This window comes from Pseudophryne corroboree, chromosome 7 (assembly GCF_028390025.1).
Source record: "Pseudophryne corroboree isolate aPseCor3 chromosome 7, aPseCor3.hap2, whole genome shotgun sequence".
Taxonomy (NCBI): domain Eukaryota; kingdom Metazoa; phylum Chordata; class Amphibia; order Anura; family Myobatrachidae; genus Pseudophryne; species Pseudophryne corroboree.
The window spans coordinates 73469266-73485011 of record NC_086450.1 but is presented as its reverse complement, the minus strand read 5'-3'; the positions used below and the strand labels follow the sequence as shown (position 1 = coordinate 73485011).

At 45.4% G+C, this 15746-nt stretch overlaps 1 protein-coding gene across 2 annotated transcripts in view; it reads left to right on the top strand.

Moving 5' to 3' along the window:
- Window positions 1-8529, top strand: part of NUP35 (nucleoporin 35) — a 66812-nt gene extending 58283 nt beyond the window's left edge. For both annotated transcript variants that reach the window (XM_063933314.1, XM_063933315.1), the window contains exons 8-9: window positions 6584-6745; window positions 7908-8529. In XM_063933314.1, the coding sequence (XP_063789384.1) occupies window positions 6584-6745; window positions 7908-7985 (240 nt within the window). In that variant the 3' untranslated portion in view covers window positions 7986-8529. The remainder of the gene's footprint in view (window positions 1-6583; window positions 6746-7907) is intronic.
- The last annotated feature ends 7217 nt before the right edge of the window (window positions 8530-15746 follow it).

Here is a 15746-nt window from a genome sequence, read left to right as displayed (position 1 = left end):
GTCGTGCAAGTGTCTGTCCGTTGCCTATTGTGGTGTCTGTCTGCATAGCGAGTAAGGCTCTAGCGCAGACTAAAAATAATTTTAAAAATCCTATAAGCATGGGCAATTCAAATTAAAAGAGCGGTAACATCGGAGTCTCGGAAGTACTCCGCCTGCTCTAACAAAAGACAATTTCCCTTTGGGTACCAGGGTGTTTATTTAACTGGTCTTATAATTTAATGCACGATTCTATGTCCGATCTCACACCGATAACTACGAGTGAGAAGGGTACATTAGACCAGCACTCAGATAGTGCGGGGTTGTTGACGTACATTGCTAAATCCCAGTGAGTCAATGTCTCCATTTTTACAAAGACTGAGTAGACTTTGACCACTATTTAATCGTTTCCAAAATGACGCGATCCGCCATTGGTAAATGCGTCTGTGTCAAACATTATAAAGACCCAAGATACATTTGGGTCACTAGACTCTATGTATGCAAACAATGAGATAACTGTTAAAAGAAGCTGCAGAGTATATCTGTAAAGCTTCTACTAACGCCGGTTACTTTGATTCTCACTTTTCACCGTCGCTAGTTTCAGCACGACAAGGCCAGAGCTTGTTTGGTCCTAAATTTGATATTCAGCCATTACCGCATTCAGTATCAAAACGGAAATACTTGTGCCGGCGTTTAGTCCCTTTAGACTTCAGTTTTTTCCAGGCGGTGGTACAAGACAGTCACGCCTTGTAACGACAGGACGCTACAGTCAGCAAGCCAGTGGTTTGATGACCTCTTTTCCAATTGTGGAAGCGCGTCTTTACATGTTACATTTGCGGGGGTTCCAGACTTCAACTCATGGATGTCTCAGCTATTTACAGATTAAAGGACAAGACTGCCTCTGTCGAACGGTTTGGCAGGTTGCCATTTAGTCTCTGCTGGTTTTCAGCTGTCTTTATAATCCAGGCAGTAGTACACCAACAGAGTCAGGGTTACTTATTCCCCTCTGTTTGAGCAAAACCAGACAGCTCCGTCGCAATCTCAATCAGCAAGTCACTTACTGCAGTTTGAAAAAGGAATTTCTGCGGTTAGTATTTTGCTTATTAGAGCCACAAAATTGCATAATTGCATTTGATCTTCACAATGCGTATTTACCCATTCCGGTTTGTTCATCACAGGTTCTAGCGTTTGCAAAACGCCACAACCATTAACCATTTCAGGTCTACCGTTTCTTGTCGCCTCGGGTATTTACCAAAGTGATGTTGGTGATGATAGCTCATCTCAGAACTCTGTCTCAACAGAGTTCCTCTATCTTAGACGATCTGCTCATAAGAACTCTGTCTCAACAAAGTTCCTCTAACTTGCGCTACTAATGTATACTGCGGTGGCAGATCAAGTTCAAAAACAATCGCATCTAATTCCGTCTAAACGACGTCAATTCCTAGGTAAGATTATAAATACGGTAAATCGAAGACATTTACCTACTACACCAGCAAGAACAAATGTACATCTAGTAATTAGTGCCAAACACGCACACTAGCGGTACATTGCTGGATTCGCCAACACGCGCACTAGCGGTACATTGCTGGATTCGCCTGTTAAGAATAATGATGTGTTTCAAAGCGATTTAGTTCGCCGGCCTTCACTCGCGTTTCCCACAGAGGGGCGAGGGTGTATATAATCTGGACGAGAGTCTCAGAGGTTCAGGAGTTCTAGTTAAAAAAGATCAGCGACAGAGGTTCTGAGACGGATCACGACAGATTGCTGTCGATAAATGTCCTGAAACTCCGTGCATTTTACAATGCACTACATGCTTCGCTTTCAGTCTGACCAACAGTCAGACAACGCAACGGGAGTTGCATACACAACAACCAGGGAGAACCAAGAAGCCGCATGGCAATGCGGCAGGTAACTCGAATCCTCAATTGCCCAGAACACCATTATGTGATAATGTCAACGGGGTTCATTCCGTGAGTGGACATCTGTTAGACAGATGATCTCACCCGTCAGGATTTAGATCCTGAAAACTGGACATTAAATCCAGAGGTGTTTCATATGTGAGTCCACAGAAGGGGGTTACCCTCAGGTATACATGATGGCATCTCGCCACAATTACAGCTCAGTATGTGTACAAAACAACAGATCACAAGGGCAGTGGCGGTGGAGTCTCTCACATTCGTGTGGTCATTCAGCATCGTGTATCTGGCTCCACCATTTTCCGCTGCTCTCTCCGTTGCCAAAACGGATCATAAGACAGTTCGTCACAGTCATACTAGTGATATCTCATGGGTTTCGGAGAGCTTGCTTCTCGAATCTCCAAGGAATACTTGCACACGATCTTGGCCCGCTCATAATACGTCCAGCCTGTTACAACAGGGAACGTTCTTTTACCCATAGTTACCTATGTACCTATTACCTATGTACCGCAGCTGCGGTTGACGGGGTGAGGGTTCAGACCGCCCTCTTAAGAAAAGAAATAGGGCATTACAGTATTATACCAACCATGTTACGAGCTAGTAAGCCGCTTAAGGCAGCTTATTATTACAAAATTTGGTGTGCTTACATAGGTGGTAAAGCTCGGAAGTTTCCGACATCATCCTTCAAGTTACCCGTATTCTGTTAAACGGGGTGGGATGGAAAACTGCGTTTATCTGCACTGAGGGTGCAGGTATCTGTGTGGTCAACTTATTTTCAAAGACGTTTGACTCTATTGCGTCTGTACACACCTTTCTACAAGGTGTCATCAAAGTGCAGCCTCCATTTATCCCACCTACAGCGCCAGGTGACTTGAGGTTGGGTTCAGATTTCTTACAGTTTTCATATTTTGAACCCTTACAATAAATGGGGATTAAGTTTCTCACTTGGGAAAACATTTTTCTTCTAGCCTTAGCTTCGGCAAGGGTTTTGTTTTCATATTTGGGTGCCTTGTATTCCAAGCCACCGTATTTGAGTTTTCTCATGACAAAGCAGATCTTCGGACGAATTCCGCTTTATTATTCTTCACATCAATAAACCAATAGTGGTTCCTGTGTTGACAGCACATTCTAGAATTCTGAATGTGGTACACGCATTACGCGTTTATATATGTCCCGAACGTCTACAGTACGTGATACGGATACGTTGTTTGTTCTCTATAATGCTGCCAACTGGGGTTAGCCAGTTTCTCAGTCAGGCTTACTTTAAGGCTAAGTTACAATAATGACTACAAGTCATGCTTACTTTAAGGCTAAGTTACAATCGCCTACGTCAGTAATAGCTCATCCCACAGGTTCTGTGGGAATGTCAGACCCAGCGGGTCGTGGAGCGTCTACGACGCGGCTACATAGCCTTCAGTGCACCACGTTTGTGCACGTTTACACGTTATGAATGGTTGCGGCATCAGCATCTAGCTTTGGCTGCCTACTGTTACAAGTGTCAAACAGCTCTCCCGCCCACGAGGGAAGCTTTGGTACGTCCCAAGAGTACTCCAGTGACCCCTAGTGGATGAAAAAGAAAGTAGGATTTTGGTACTTACCAGGTAAATCCTTTTCTTTGAATCCATAGGGGGCACTGGACGCCCACCCAGAGCAGTTTTACCTGGGTTGTTTTAAGCTCAGAGGAGCTTAGGGTAACACGTTTTACCTGGTTTGTATTAAGCTCAAAGGAGCTTATGGTAACACATTTTCACCGATTGGTTCAAACTATAAAGGTCTATCGGTTATGCTGTCAACTGTTTAGTTGACACTAACGTTATGGGTCAACTTTGTTGTTGTCCGTTATGTTATAGGAATTCTCCATTGTCACCCTCTCTATAGTAGTTCGCTCAGTAAAAACACTGGGTTCGTACACTGAGGTACTCTAGGGATATGGAGGGGTGGAGAGTTCTAAATTTAAATATTCAGTGCCTTTGTTCTGCTACGCCGCCCATATCCAAGAGTACTCCAGTGCCCCCTATGGATTCAAAGAAAAGGATTTACCTGGTAAGTACCAAAATCCTACTTTTCACAAGTGCATATTAGTATTATATACAACTTTATAAATGCAGTTTCTCATACGGACACTGGGACATCTTTAGGACACTGGGGTGTCGACTGCTTTAACTATAACGCAGTGGTTCCCAAACTGTGTGCTGTGGCACTCTGGGGTGCCTCGGGACACATGCAGGGGTGCCTCGGCTTGGTGGTCCAGAACCAATTCAAATTCTGCATGGTCAATTTAAAAAGCAAAACTAGTGTTAATGGCTGACAATCATAAAATATATTGACAATCAGAAGCAAATCTTGTCCCTCACCACATAAGTTACCTTAAGGATGACATATAGAAACAATTTACTTAATTTTAATATTTTTTTCTAAATTTTTCAATATGAAACTATTGGCTTTGGGGTGCCGTAAAAAAAATAATCTGATACTCTAGGGTGCCATGATTCAAAAAAGTTTGGGAACCACTGCTATAACGGATGGTGTAATGGTTAGCATTACTGCCTCACAGAACTGAGGCCATGGGTTCGATTCCCACCATGGTTCTAACTGTGTGGAGTTTGTATATTCTCTCCGTACTTGCGTGGGTTTCCTCCGGGTACTCCGGTTTCCTCCCACAATCCAAAAATATACTAGTAGGTTAATTGGATCCCCTTGCATGAATGTGTGTGTGTGTGTGTGTGTGTGTGTGTGTGTACATGTAGTACGGAACATAGATTGTATACTCCATTGGAGCAGTGACTGATGTGACTGGCCAAGTATTCTCTCTAAAGCGCTGCGGAATATGTGTGCGCTATATAAATAACTGATAAATAAATAAATAAGTGGCATAAATCTGTAAATTGTACAGTATTTGTTGTCCCATCACCGTGAATGCGTCGCTTTTTACGGAAGCAGACCAAGTCGGCCTTTCTGGCACCTCCTAGTAGTCTGTCAGAGTAGGATCCAGACTCCATCATACTGATGTGTACATCCCTTTCCTTTCTTTCCCTAGCACTGGATAGTTTTGCCTTGTAACACATGAATAATTATTGCCCAAGCAAAGGCGATTCTAGCCAGAACGTGGGTGGCCCTGGAGTAACCTTGATTTCTTAAATGGGTAACAGTCTGTCACAAAAATTCACTCCTATGAGCAGAAATTCTATGGCCCAATACTATAAAATATGGTCCGCTGGATGACTTTCTGCTGCACATTTTTCTTGGTGTGTGGTTTTTTTTTTTAAACGATGAACCGCCTCTATTTTTCTGACCTCTACCACCCAACCCCAAACTAACGTGTGTACCATTTTCCCTTCTAACATGGTTCAGTGTCATAGGCAATACTATTTATGGTGATATTTATTATTACCAAATGTAGTCTACTGTAATATGGGCCATCGTAGAATCTGTATCCTTAAATCTGGTGTCTGTTCTAGCAGAAGCTGTGAGTTAGGTTTTATAACTGTCAATAAAAATACTTGATTAAAATACCAATAAAAAAGTTGGTGTTTGAGTACCTATATGTTTAAAATGTAATTTCTCTGTGAATGGAGTATAGTAAATACATGCACTTCTGTTTATTCTCATTATTAGAACACTGTTTGGCAATAAGGTGCATTAGAGATTGTTTGGACTGAGACCTACAGAAGAGTTCTACAGGAGTGCAGCTAATAGGCCCTGTACATAATTTTTTATGTCTGTAAGAAAAGTGAATTAATTCCCAACCTTCAGTAATCCATTTATGTCTTGTACAATTCTCTAAAGGCCCATATAGATGGGAAATGTGTGCTGAGCGAACCGCTCAGCACACATCTCTCCCGCCGCTCAGCACAGCGCGAAGTGTGCTGAGCGATGCAGGGGAGGACGGGGGCCGCTCATTTCACCCAGCGAGTGAAATGAGCGACGTGCTAGAAATCTAGCACCGGCGATAGCGATGTGCGGGGCCTCGCATTGCTATCGCTGAGGGGGGTACACATAAGTGATCTGTGCTTAAAATCTAAGCAATCTAGTCAGATTGCTTAGATTTTAAGCATGGATCTCTCCGTGAGTACCCCCATTAAGACCTGCTTCTGTGGCAAAGGTCTGTTGGTGACTGTCACAGGTTCAGGTGTAGTGGCGGTGATGTCTCTTTAGCTCTCGGCCATGAGATGGGTCTGACGGGGCTTTCTATGTACAACACTGTTCCTCCACATTACCTGGAGAAGGCATAAGGAAGTGATAAACCAGTGATAAGTGCAAGGTGATAAACGCACCAGCCAATCAGCTCCTAACTGTTAATTTACATATTGAAGCTGATTGGCTGGTGCGTTTATCACCTTGCATTATCACTGGTTTATCGCGTCCTTATGCCTTCTCCACCTGGGTCTCCTGAAAGGCAAGCTCTGGCCATAACAGGATAACAGGAACTGTCTGAATGCTGGGTATTGGAAGTTTTAAATAAGGAATAAAGAATATAATTGATATTGGTTTGTTACATAGGGTAGATAGGCAATGCTTTTTAACTGGTGTAGTTAAATGGTCTGCTATTGCAATCCAAACATCCTCATAAATGCCGTTCTTTAACTTCCCTTAGTGGACTTAAGGGGCAGACTAGATGGGCCAAGTGGTTCTTATCTGCCGTCAAATTCTATGTTTCTATGACTTGACGCTCTCCCTCTTTTCCTTTTCAGAGTGTTATGGAAAGCAGCGAGAAATCTTCAGTTTCTTCATACTCTTCAGTTTTTACACCACCAGTTAAAACCATAGGTACTCCCACTCAACAAGTTGGTACTCCAAGATCCGCAATGAGACCTCTTGCTGCGGCTTACAAAGCTTCAACTAGTGACTACCAGGTATGTCTGTGTTGGCTGGAATTGTTTTGAACCAAAAACTCTTGGCAACCAATTTGGATTAATTAATAGATGGTCTTCAGGTGAAACCTGTACTTTCTATTTAAATTGCTCTGCTGTATTAAGACAATTCAAGATATGGGTGCTTGTTTGTATGATCTCAGCCAGGCAACACAAATATAATAACTAGCCATCTCTGCTGTGACATGAACATTTGTGGATTTAAGTGAAGAAATAATGTGCCACCTGGTTTTACTTTCACCAAGCGTTAGTGAGATCAGGTTCCTCTTTAATTCCATTTACAAATATATAAATCTTACAGGTGCCCTTCAGTTTGAGTTCTTTGGTATATATTGGCCTTGGACAGACTTCTTACATTACAAGAATGATTAAATGTGTATTCCACCTTTTTGATCTATTGTTTATTCACTGTGCTATTCAACCTTTCCTGTAATACCACAGGTTGAAGCCAGGCTTTTCTGTACTTAAGCCCCATACACACGTTGCGATATGTCCTTACGATTTTGACTATATAGTAAAAATCGTTAGAAAAGTTAGTGCAAATCGCACCGTGTGTATATGCTCTTGCGATGACGATGGCTAGATCGTAGGTTCATGCCACCTGGCAGTTTCTAGCCGATATCTGCCATAAGCCGAAACCGCCCCTTGTACACGCACCATTACCCCCCATTTACATGTCACCTTTCACACAGGACCTGGGTCTTCCAGTGACCCATGTCTACCAGCTTACAGCGGACTCTTGGAGAGAATCTCATGTCCAAGCGTTACTGTCTTCCCCCACCAATTCATTTGTTTTAGTCCTGACCCAAGTTGCAAGTCTTGGGAATGGCCCTGGTTGGTTGCAGGGTTGTGGACTCGGGACTGTTAACCTTGTCAGACCCTTTCAAACATAAGCGGGACTCGGGTTAATGCATGTGCACAGGGGAAAAAAAACATGGGTGTTTGGCCTATATCTGAAAGGGGTATGCGTAACCTGCCCTATTCATGGTAAATTACAGTTAAGGAGAAAATTTTTAATTTGTATTAGTTTTGCAATTGCGACAGATATACAGGAACCATCTTGACAACAAAAAAACTTCCTTTAGAATCTATGCAACATTTTTTTTTAACTTTTGATTTTTTTTTTTTTGTTTTTTTTTTGTAGGTATTATCTGACAAACAGACGCCAAAAAAGGATGAGAGTATTGTATCTAAAGCAATGGAGTATATCCTTGGATGGTGATTGGCTTCCAGCTGCTATGTGCCATCGCTAGATGAATAAATTCCCTGCCACATTTCTTGGTTAGTTCTATAACCGCGTTTTGGCAGGTTACCTATGGCGAGAGATATATGCCTTTTATACCTAATTTGTACAGATGCAAATACAAACTTCTGACTCTGCTGCCCTGTTATCTGATCTACATACGTAGAAGAATGAATTGCTCTTTTGTACCTCGTTACCTGGCCATCATCTGGTTAAAGAATGTAATCTATATAATATATAGCAGAACATGGATACGTGACCAGCCAATTCCTATGAACCATGGAAAACCTCATGTGCAAAAGTTTAACCGAAGATCATCTTTCTCACCGTCGGACCTGCCAATAATTCACCGTTTTGTATAAGGCAAACACATGCACTACTCATTCAACTAAAATCAAGTGATTGTAATCCTTATTCACCTGTCCTATTATTTTATGTCATTGATTTTAATAATTTGTATCGAGTCTGTTGCTTTAACACATTTTACTGTTTTACTATTCTAATAAATGTTTTGACTGCCAAATCTTATAAAATCCTGTCTCTCGTAAACATTAGTTTGTACTAAAGCTGACTTAATAGTTCTTTGTGATAAACTGATGTTTACTGCATAACATAGCCCTGAAACTGCCCTATGGGCGATAGCCACCTACAGAGAATTAAACTGTCCATGCAGACTAAACCTAGGTACACACCACTTGATGCAACGTAACGATATGTTGCATCCGCCATTCTGCACAATCCGCTGTATGACGCAGCGATGTATCATTCAATGGCTGAGTACGACGTATCTGGGATGCACTCTATACGACTTGTACAATATATTGTTCTGATCCACATTCCTCAGTTTCCTGCACTCTGCCTCTACAGTCCAGGTTTTAAGGATATCCATTATTTGAGCATAGGTGACTGATTAGTACATCAGTAAATTTGACTTAACTATCTGGACTCAAGCATGGATATCTTTAAAACCTGGACTATAATGGCGGAGTTTGGGAAACTTTGTTTTAAGCTGGATACACACTGAGCGATATGTCCAGTCTAACATATTGCTCACAACAGCACACATCGGGCAGTGTGTTGGCCTGATATGCAGGTGCCTGCGGTCGCTAGCTACATTATCAGGTTTGATGTGCTGCACATCAGACCTGATGATATCACTAACGTCCTGCTTATGAAGGACGGAACATGATCGTTCCAGCCATCATTAACATCACTCAATGTGTATACATGTTCCGATATGTCAGCCAGTCACACATCCCTGGGGTGTGTACCCACCTTTTATTGTTGCCTTTGAATACTACAAAAAAATTGTATTAAACTATAACCAAATCACCGTCCTGTCCTTATTTTGCTCCTGACCTAAGGAAACCTCTTACACACTCACTCACACACACACACTCTCTCTCTCTCTCTCTCTCTCTCTCTCTCTCTCTCTCTCTCTCTCTCTCTCTCTATTTATATTTTTTCTCTTACGTCCTAGAGGATGCTGGGGACTCCATAAGGACCATGGGGAATAGATGGACTCCGCAGGAGACATGGGCACTAAAAATAAGATTTTACTTACCGGTAAATCTATTTCTCGTAGTCCGTAGTGGATGCTGGGGGCTCCGTAAGGACCATGGGAATAGACGGGCTCTGCAGGAGACATGGGCACTTTAAGAAAGAATTTAGGTTCTGGTGTGCACTGGCTCCTCCCTCTATGCCCCTCCCCCAGACCTCAGTTAGAGAAACTGTGCCCAGAAGAGCTGACAGTACAAGGAAAGGATTTTGGTAATCCAGGGCAAGAATGCATACCAGCCACACCAATCATACCGTATAACATGTGAAAACAACCAGTTAACAGTATGACAAACGACAGAGCATCAGGTCAAACCCTGATGCAACCATAACATAACCCTTATTGAAGCAATAACTATATACAAGCATTGCAGAAGAAGTCCGCACTTGGGACGGGCGCCCAGCATCCACTACGGACTACGAGAAATAGATTTACCGGTAAGTAAAATCTTATTTTCTCTAACGTCTTAGTGGATGCTGGGGACTCCGTAAGGACCATGGGGATTATACCAAAGCTCCCAAATGGGTGGGAGAGTGCGGATGACTCTGCAGCACCGATTGAGCAAACAAGAGGTCCTCCTCAGCCAGGGTATCAAACTTGTAGAAATTTGCATAAGTGTTTGAACCTGACCAAGTAGCCGCTCTGCAAAGTTGAAATGCCGAGAGCCCTCGGGCAGCCGCCCAAGAAGAGCCCACCTTCCTAGTGGAATGGACCTCAACTGATTTTGGCAGCGGCAATCCAGCCGCAGAATGAGCCTGCTGAATCGTGTTACAGATCCAGCGAGCAATAGTTTGCTTTGAAGCTGGAGCATCAAGCTTGTTGGATGCATACAGGATAAACAACGACTCTGTTTTCCTGACCCTAGCCGTTCTGGCTACATAAACATTCAAAGCCCTGACCACATCAAGCAACTCTGAATCCTCCAAGTCAGTAGTAGCCACAGGCACCAAAATAGGTTGGTTTATATGAAAAGATAAAACCACTTTCGGCAGAAATTGTGGACGGGTCCGCAATTCTGCTCTATCCACATGAAAAACCAGATGGGGGCTTTTATGTGACAAAGCCGCCAACTCTGACACACGCCTAGCCGAAGCCAAGGCTAATAGCATGACCACCTTCCACGTGAGATATTTCAACTCCACCGTTTTAAGTGGTTCAAACCAGTGGGATTTCAGGAAACTTAACACCACGTTAAGATCCAAAGGTGCCACTGGAGGCACAAAAGGAGGCTGAATATGCAGCACTCCCTTTACAAACGTCTGAACTTCAGGTAGAGAAGCCAACTCCTTTTGAAAGAAAATGGATAGGGCCGAAATCTGGACCTTAATGGAACCCAAGTTTAGGCCCAAATTCACTCCGGACTGTAGGAAGTGAAGGAAACGGCCCAGCTGCCGTAGGAGCATTCCTGGCCTCACACCAAGCAACATATTTTCGCCATATATGGTGATAATGTTGAGCTGTCACGTCCTTCCTAGCCTTTATCAGCGTAGGAATGACCTCATCCGGAATGCCTTTCTCTGCTAGGATCCGGCGTTCAACCACGGTAAGTCTTGGAACAGACAGGGCCCCTGTTGCAACAAGTCCTGTCTTAGAGGAAGAGGCCACGGGTCCTCTGTGAGCATTTCTTGCAGATCTGGATACCAAGTCCTTCGTGGCCAATCTGGAACAATGAGGATTGTTCTCACTCCTCTTTTTCTTATTATCCTCACCACCTTGGGTATGAGAGGAAGAGGAGGAAATACATAGACCGACTGGAACACCCACGGTGTCACCAGGGCGTCCACAGCTATTGCCTGAGGGTCTCGACCTGGTGCAATACCTCTGTAGCTTTTTGTTGAGGCGGGATGCCATCATGTCCACCTGTGGCAGTTCCCACCGACTTGTAATCTGTGCGAAGACTTCATCAGGAAGTCCCCACTCTCCCGGGTGGAGGTCGTGTCTGCTGAGGAAGTCTGCTTCCCAGTTGTCCACTCCCGGGATGAACACTGCTGACAGTGCGCTTACGTGATTCTCCGCCCAGCGAAGAATTCTGGTGGCTTCCGCCATCGCCACCCTGCTCCTTGTGCCGCATTCTCGGTTTACATGAGCCACTGCGGTGATGCTGTCCGACTGAATCAGAACCGGTTGGTCGCGAAGCAGTGTCTCCGCTTGACGTAGGGCGTTGTATATGGCCCTTAGTTCCAGGATGTTGATGTGAAGGCAAGTCTCTTGACTTGACCACAGACCTTGGAAATTTCTTCCCTGTGTGACTGCTCCCCAACCTCGGAGGCTTGCGTCCGTGGTCACCAGGACCCAGTCCTGAATGCCGAATCTGCGGCCCTCGAGAAGGTGAGCGCTCTGCAGCCACCACAGGAGTGACGCCCTGGGGGATAGGGTGATTAACTGATGCATCTGAAGATGTGATCCGGACCACTTGTCCAGTAAGTCCCATTGAAAGGTCCTCGCATGGAACCTGCCGAAGGGAATGGCCTCGTATGATGCCACCATCTTTCCCAGGACTCGGGTGCAGTGATGTTCTGACACCTGTTTTGGTTTTAATAGGTTCCTGACCAGTGTCATGAGTTCCTGAGCTTTCTCTATTGGGAGATAAACCCTTTTCTGGTCTGTGTCTAGAATCATGCCCAGGAAAGGCAAACGAGTCGTAGGAACCAACTGCGACTTTGGAATATTCAGAATCCAGCCGTGTTGCCGTAACACTTCCAGAGAGAGTGCGACGCTGTTCAGCAACTGCTCTCTTGATCTCGCTTTTATAAGGAGATCGTCCAAGTACGGGATAATGGTGACCCCTTGCTTCCGCAGGAGTACCATCATTTCCGCCATTACCTTGGTAAATATTCTCGGTGCCGTGGAGAGACCAAACGGCAACGTCTGAAATTGGTAATGACAATCCTGTACCACAAATCTGAGGTACGCCTGATGTGGTGGATAAATGGGGACATGAAGGTATGCATCTTTTATGTCCAGAGACACCATAAAATCCCCCCCTTCCAGGCTTGCGATGACCGCTCTGAGCGATTCCATCTTGAACTTGAACCTTTTCAGGCATATGTTCAGGGATTTTAAATTCAATATGGGTCTGACCGAACCGTCCGGTTTCGGGACTACAAATATGGTCGAATAATAACCCCTTCCCTGTTGAAGGAGGGGAACCTTGACCACCACCTGTTAAAGATACAATTTGTGAATTGCAGTTAACACTATTTCCCTCTCGTGGGGGGAAGCTGGTAGGGCCGATTTGAGGTATCGGTGAGGGGGCATTTCTTCGAATTCCAGCTTGTATCCCTGAGACACAATTTCTATCGCCCAGGGATCCACCTGGGAGTGAACCCACTTGTGGCTGAAATTACGAAGATGTGCCCCCACCGGGCCTAGCTCCGTCTGTGGAGCCCCAGCGTCATGCGGTGGATTTTGTAGAGGCCGGGGAGGACTTCTGTTCCTGGGAACTAGCTGTGTTGTGCAGCTTCTTACCTCTGCCCCTGCCTCTGGCAAGAAAGGACGCACCTCGGACTTTCTTGTTTCTTTGTGATCGAAAGGACTGCATTTGATAATACGGTGCTCTCTTAGGCTGTGAGGGAATAAAAGGCAAAAAATTTGACTTTCTAGCTGTAGCTGTGGAGACCAGGTCCGAGAGACCCTCCCCAAACAATTCCTCACCCTTGTAAGGTAAAACCTCCATATGCCTTTTTGAGTCGGCATCACCTGGCCATGGCCGAGTCCACAGGACCCTTCTGGCAGAAATCGACATAGCATTTATTCTAGAACCCAGTAGACTAATGTCTCTGAGCATCTCTCATATATAGGACAGCGTCTTTAATATGCCCCAGGGTCAACAATACAGTATCCTTGTCTAAGGTATCAATTTCCTCAGATAAGGTATCCGTCCATGCTGCTACAGCACTACACACTCAGGCCGACGCGATTGCCGGCCTTAGTAAGGTACCTGAATGTGTATAAATGGACTTCAGGGTAACCACCTGTTTGCGATCCGCAGCATCTTTGAGGGTAGCTGTATCCTGTGACGGCAGGGCTACCTTCTTGGATAAGCGTGTTAAAGCTTTGTCCACCCTAGGGGAGGATTCCCAGCGTAACCTGTCCGTTGGCGGGAAAGGATACGCCATAAGAATCCTTTTGGAAATCTGCAGTTTTTTATCTGGAGATTCACAAGCCTTTTCACATAACTCATTTAGCTCGTGTGAGGGGGGGGGAAAGGTTACCTCCGGCTTCTTTTCCCCATACATGTGTACCCTCTTGTCAGGGACTGGGGTTTCCTCTGTGATGTGCAACACATCCTTAATTGCTATAATAATATAACGGATGGATTTAGCCAATTTTGGCTGTAACTTTGCATCATCGTAATCGACACTGGAGTAAGAATCCATGTCGGTATCTGTGTCAACAGTTTGGGATAGTGAGCGCTTCTGAGACCCTGACGGCCTCTGTGACATAGGATCAGGCACGGGTTGGGACCCTGACTGTCCCGAGGCTTCAGCTTTTTCTAACTTTTAATGCAAGGAATTAACATTATCATTTAAAACCTTCCACTTAGCCATCCAATCAGGTGTCGGCGCCGTCGGTGGAGACACCACATTCATTTGCTCCCGCTCTGCTTCCACATAGCCTTCCTCATCAGACATGTCGACACAAGTGTACCGACAGCCCGCACACACAGGGAATGCCCTCTCTGAAGACAGTTCCCCCACAAGGCCCTTTGGAGAGACAGAGAGAGAGTATGCCAGCACACAACCCAGCGCTATAAACCCAGGAATAACACAGTAACTTAATGTTAACCCAGTAGCTGCTGTTTATATTGCTTTTTGCGCCTAATTATGTGCCCCCCCTCTCTTTTTACCTTCTTCTACCGTGTATCTGCAGGTGAGAGCCTGGGGAGCTTCCTCTCAGCGGAGCTGTGGAGAAAAAATGGCGCTAGTGAGTGCTGAGGAAGAAGCCCCGCCCCCTCGGCGGCGGGCTTCTGTCCCGCTTAAATATGCAATTTTTTGGTGGGGGCTCATACATATATACAGTGCTCAGCTGTATATATGCTTAACTTTGCCAAAAGAGATCCCAAATGCTGCCAAGGGCGCCCCCCCCCCCGCGCCCTGCACCCTTACAGTGACCGGAGTATGTGTAGGTGTGTGGAGCAATGGCGCACAGCTGCAGTGCTGTGCGTTACCTCAGTGAAGAACACGGAGTCTTCCGCCGCCTGTGAAGTCTTTGCTTCTCATACTCACCCGCCTTCTGGCTCTGCGAGGGGGACGGCGGCGCGGCTCCGGGACTGGACGGTGGAGGTGAGATCCTGCGTACCGATCCCTCTGGAGCTAATGGTGTCCAGTAGCCTAAGAAGCAGGACCTAGCTTCAGAGAGTAGGGCTGCTTCTCTCCCCTCAGTCCCACGATGCAGGGAGTCTGTTGCCAGCAGAGCTCCCTGAAAATAAAAAACCTAACAAAATACTTTCTCTCAGCAAACTCTGGAGAGCTCACTGAAAAGCACCCAGCTAGTCTGGGCACAGTATCAAACTGAGGTCTGGAGGAGGGTCAGAGAGGGAGGAGCCAGTGCACACCAGAACCTAAATTCTTTCTTAAAGTGCCCATGTCTCCTGCGGAGCCCATCTATCCCCATGGTCCTTACGGAGTCCCCAGCATCCACTAGGACTTTAGAGAAAAACTTTAGATATGGGTGTGCACTGGCTCCTCCCTCTATGCCCCTCCTCCAGACCTCAGTTTGATACTGTGCCCAGAGGAGACTGGGTGCATTACAGGGAGCTCTCCTGAGTTTCCTGAAAGAAATAATTTTAATTTGTTTTTTTACTTTCAGGGAGCCTGCTGGCAACAGGCTCCCTGCAGCGAGGGACTGAGGAGAGAGAAGCAGGCCTACTTAAATGCTAGGCTCTGCTTCTTAGGCTACTGGACACCATTAGCTCCAGAGGGAGTTGGAACGCAGGTCTCTCCTAGCTGTTCGTCCCGGAGCCGCGCCGCCGTCTTCCTCACAGAGCCGGAAGATAGAAGCCGGGTGAGTATGAGAAGATAAGAAGACTTCAGAGGTGGCAGAAGACTTTGGATATTCACTGAGGTAACGCGCCATTGCTACCACATAACACACACACGGCAGGCACTGTAAGGGTGCAGGGCGCAGGTGTGGTACCCTGGGCAGCAATTTAAACCTCTGGTCTGGCAAAAACAGTACAT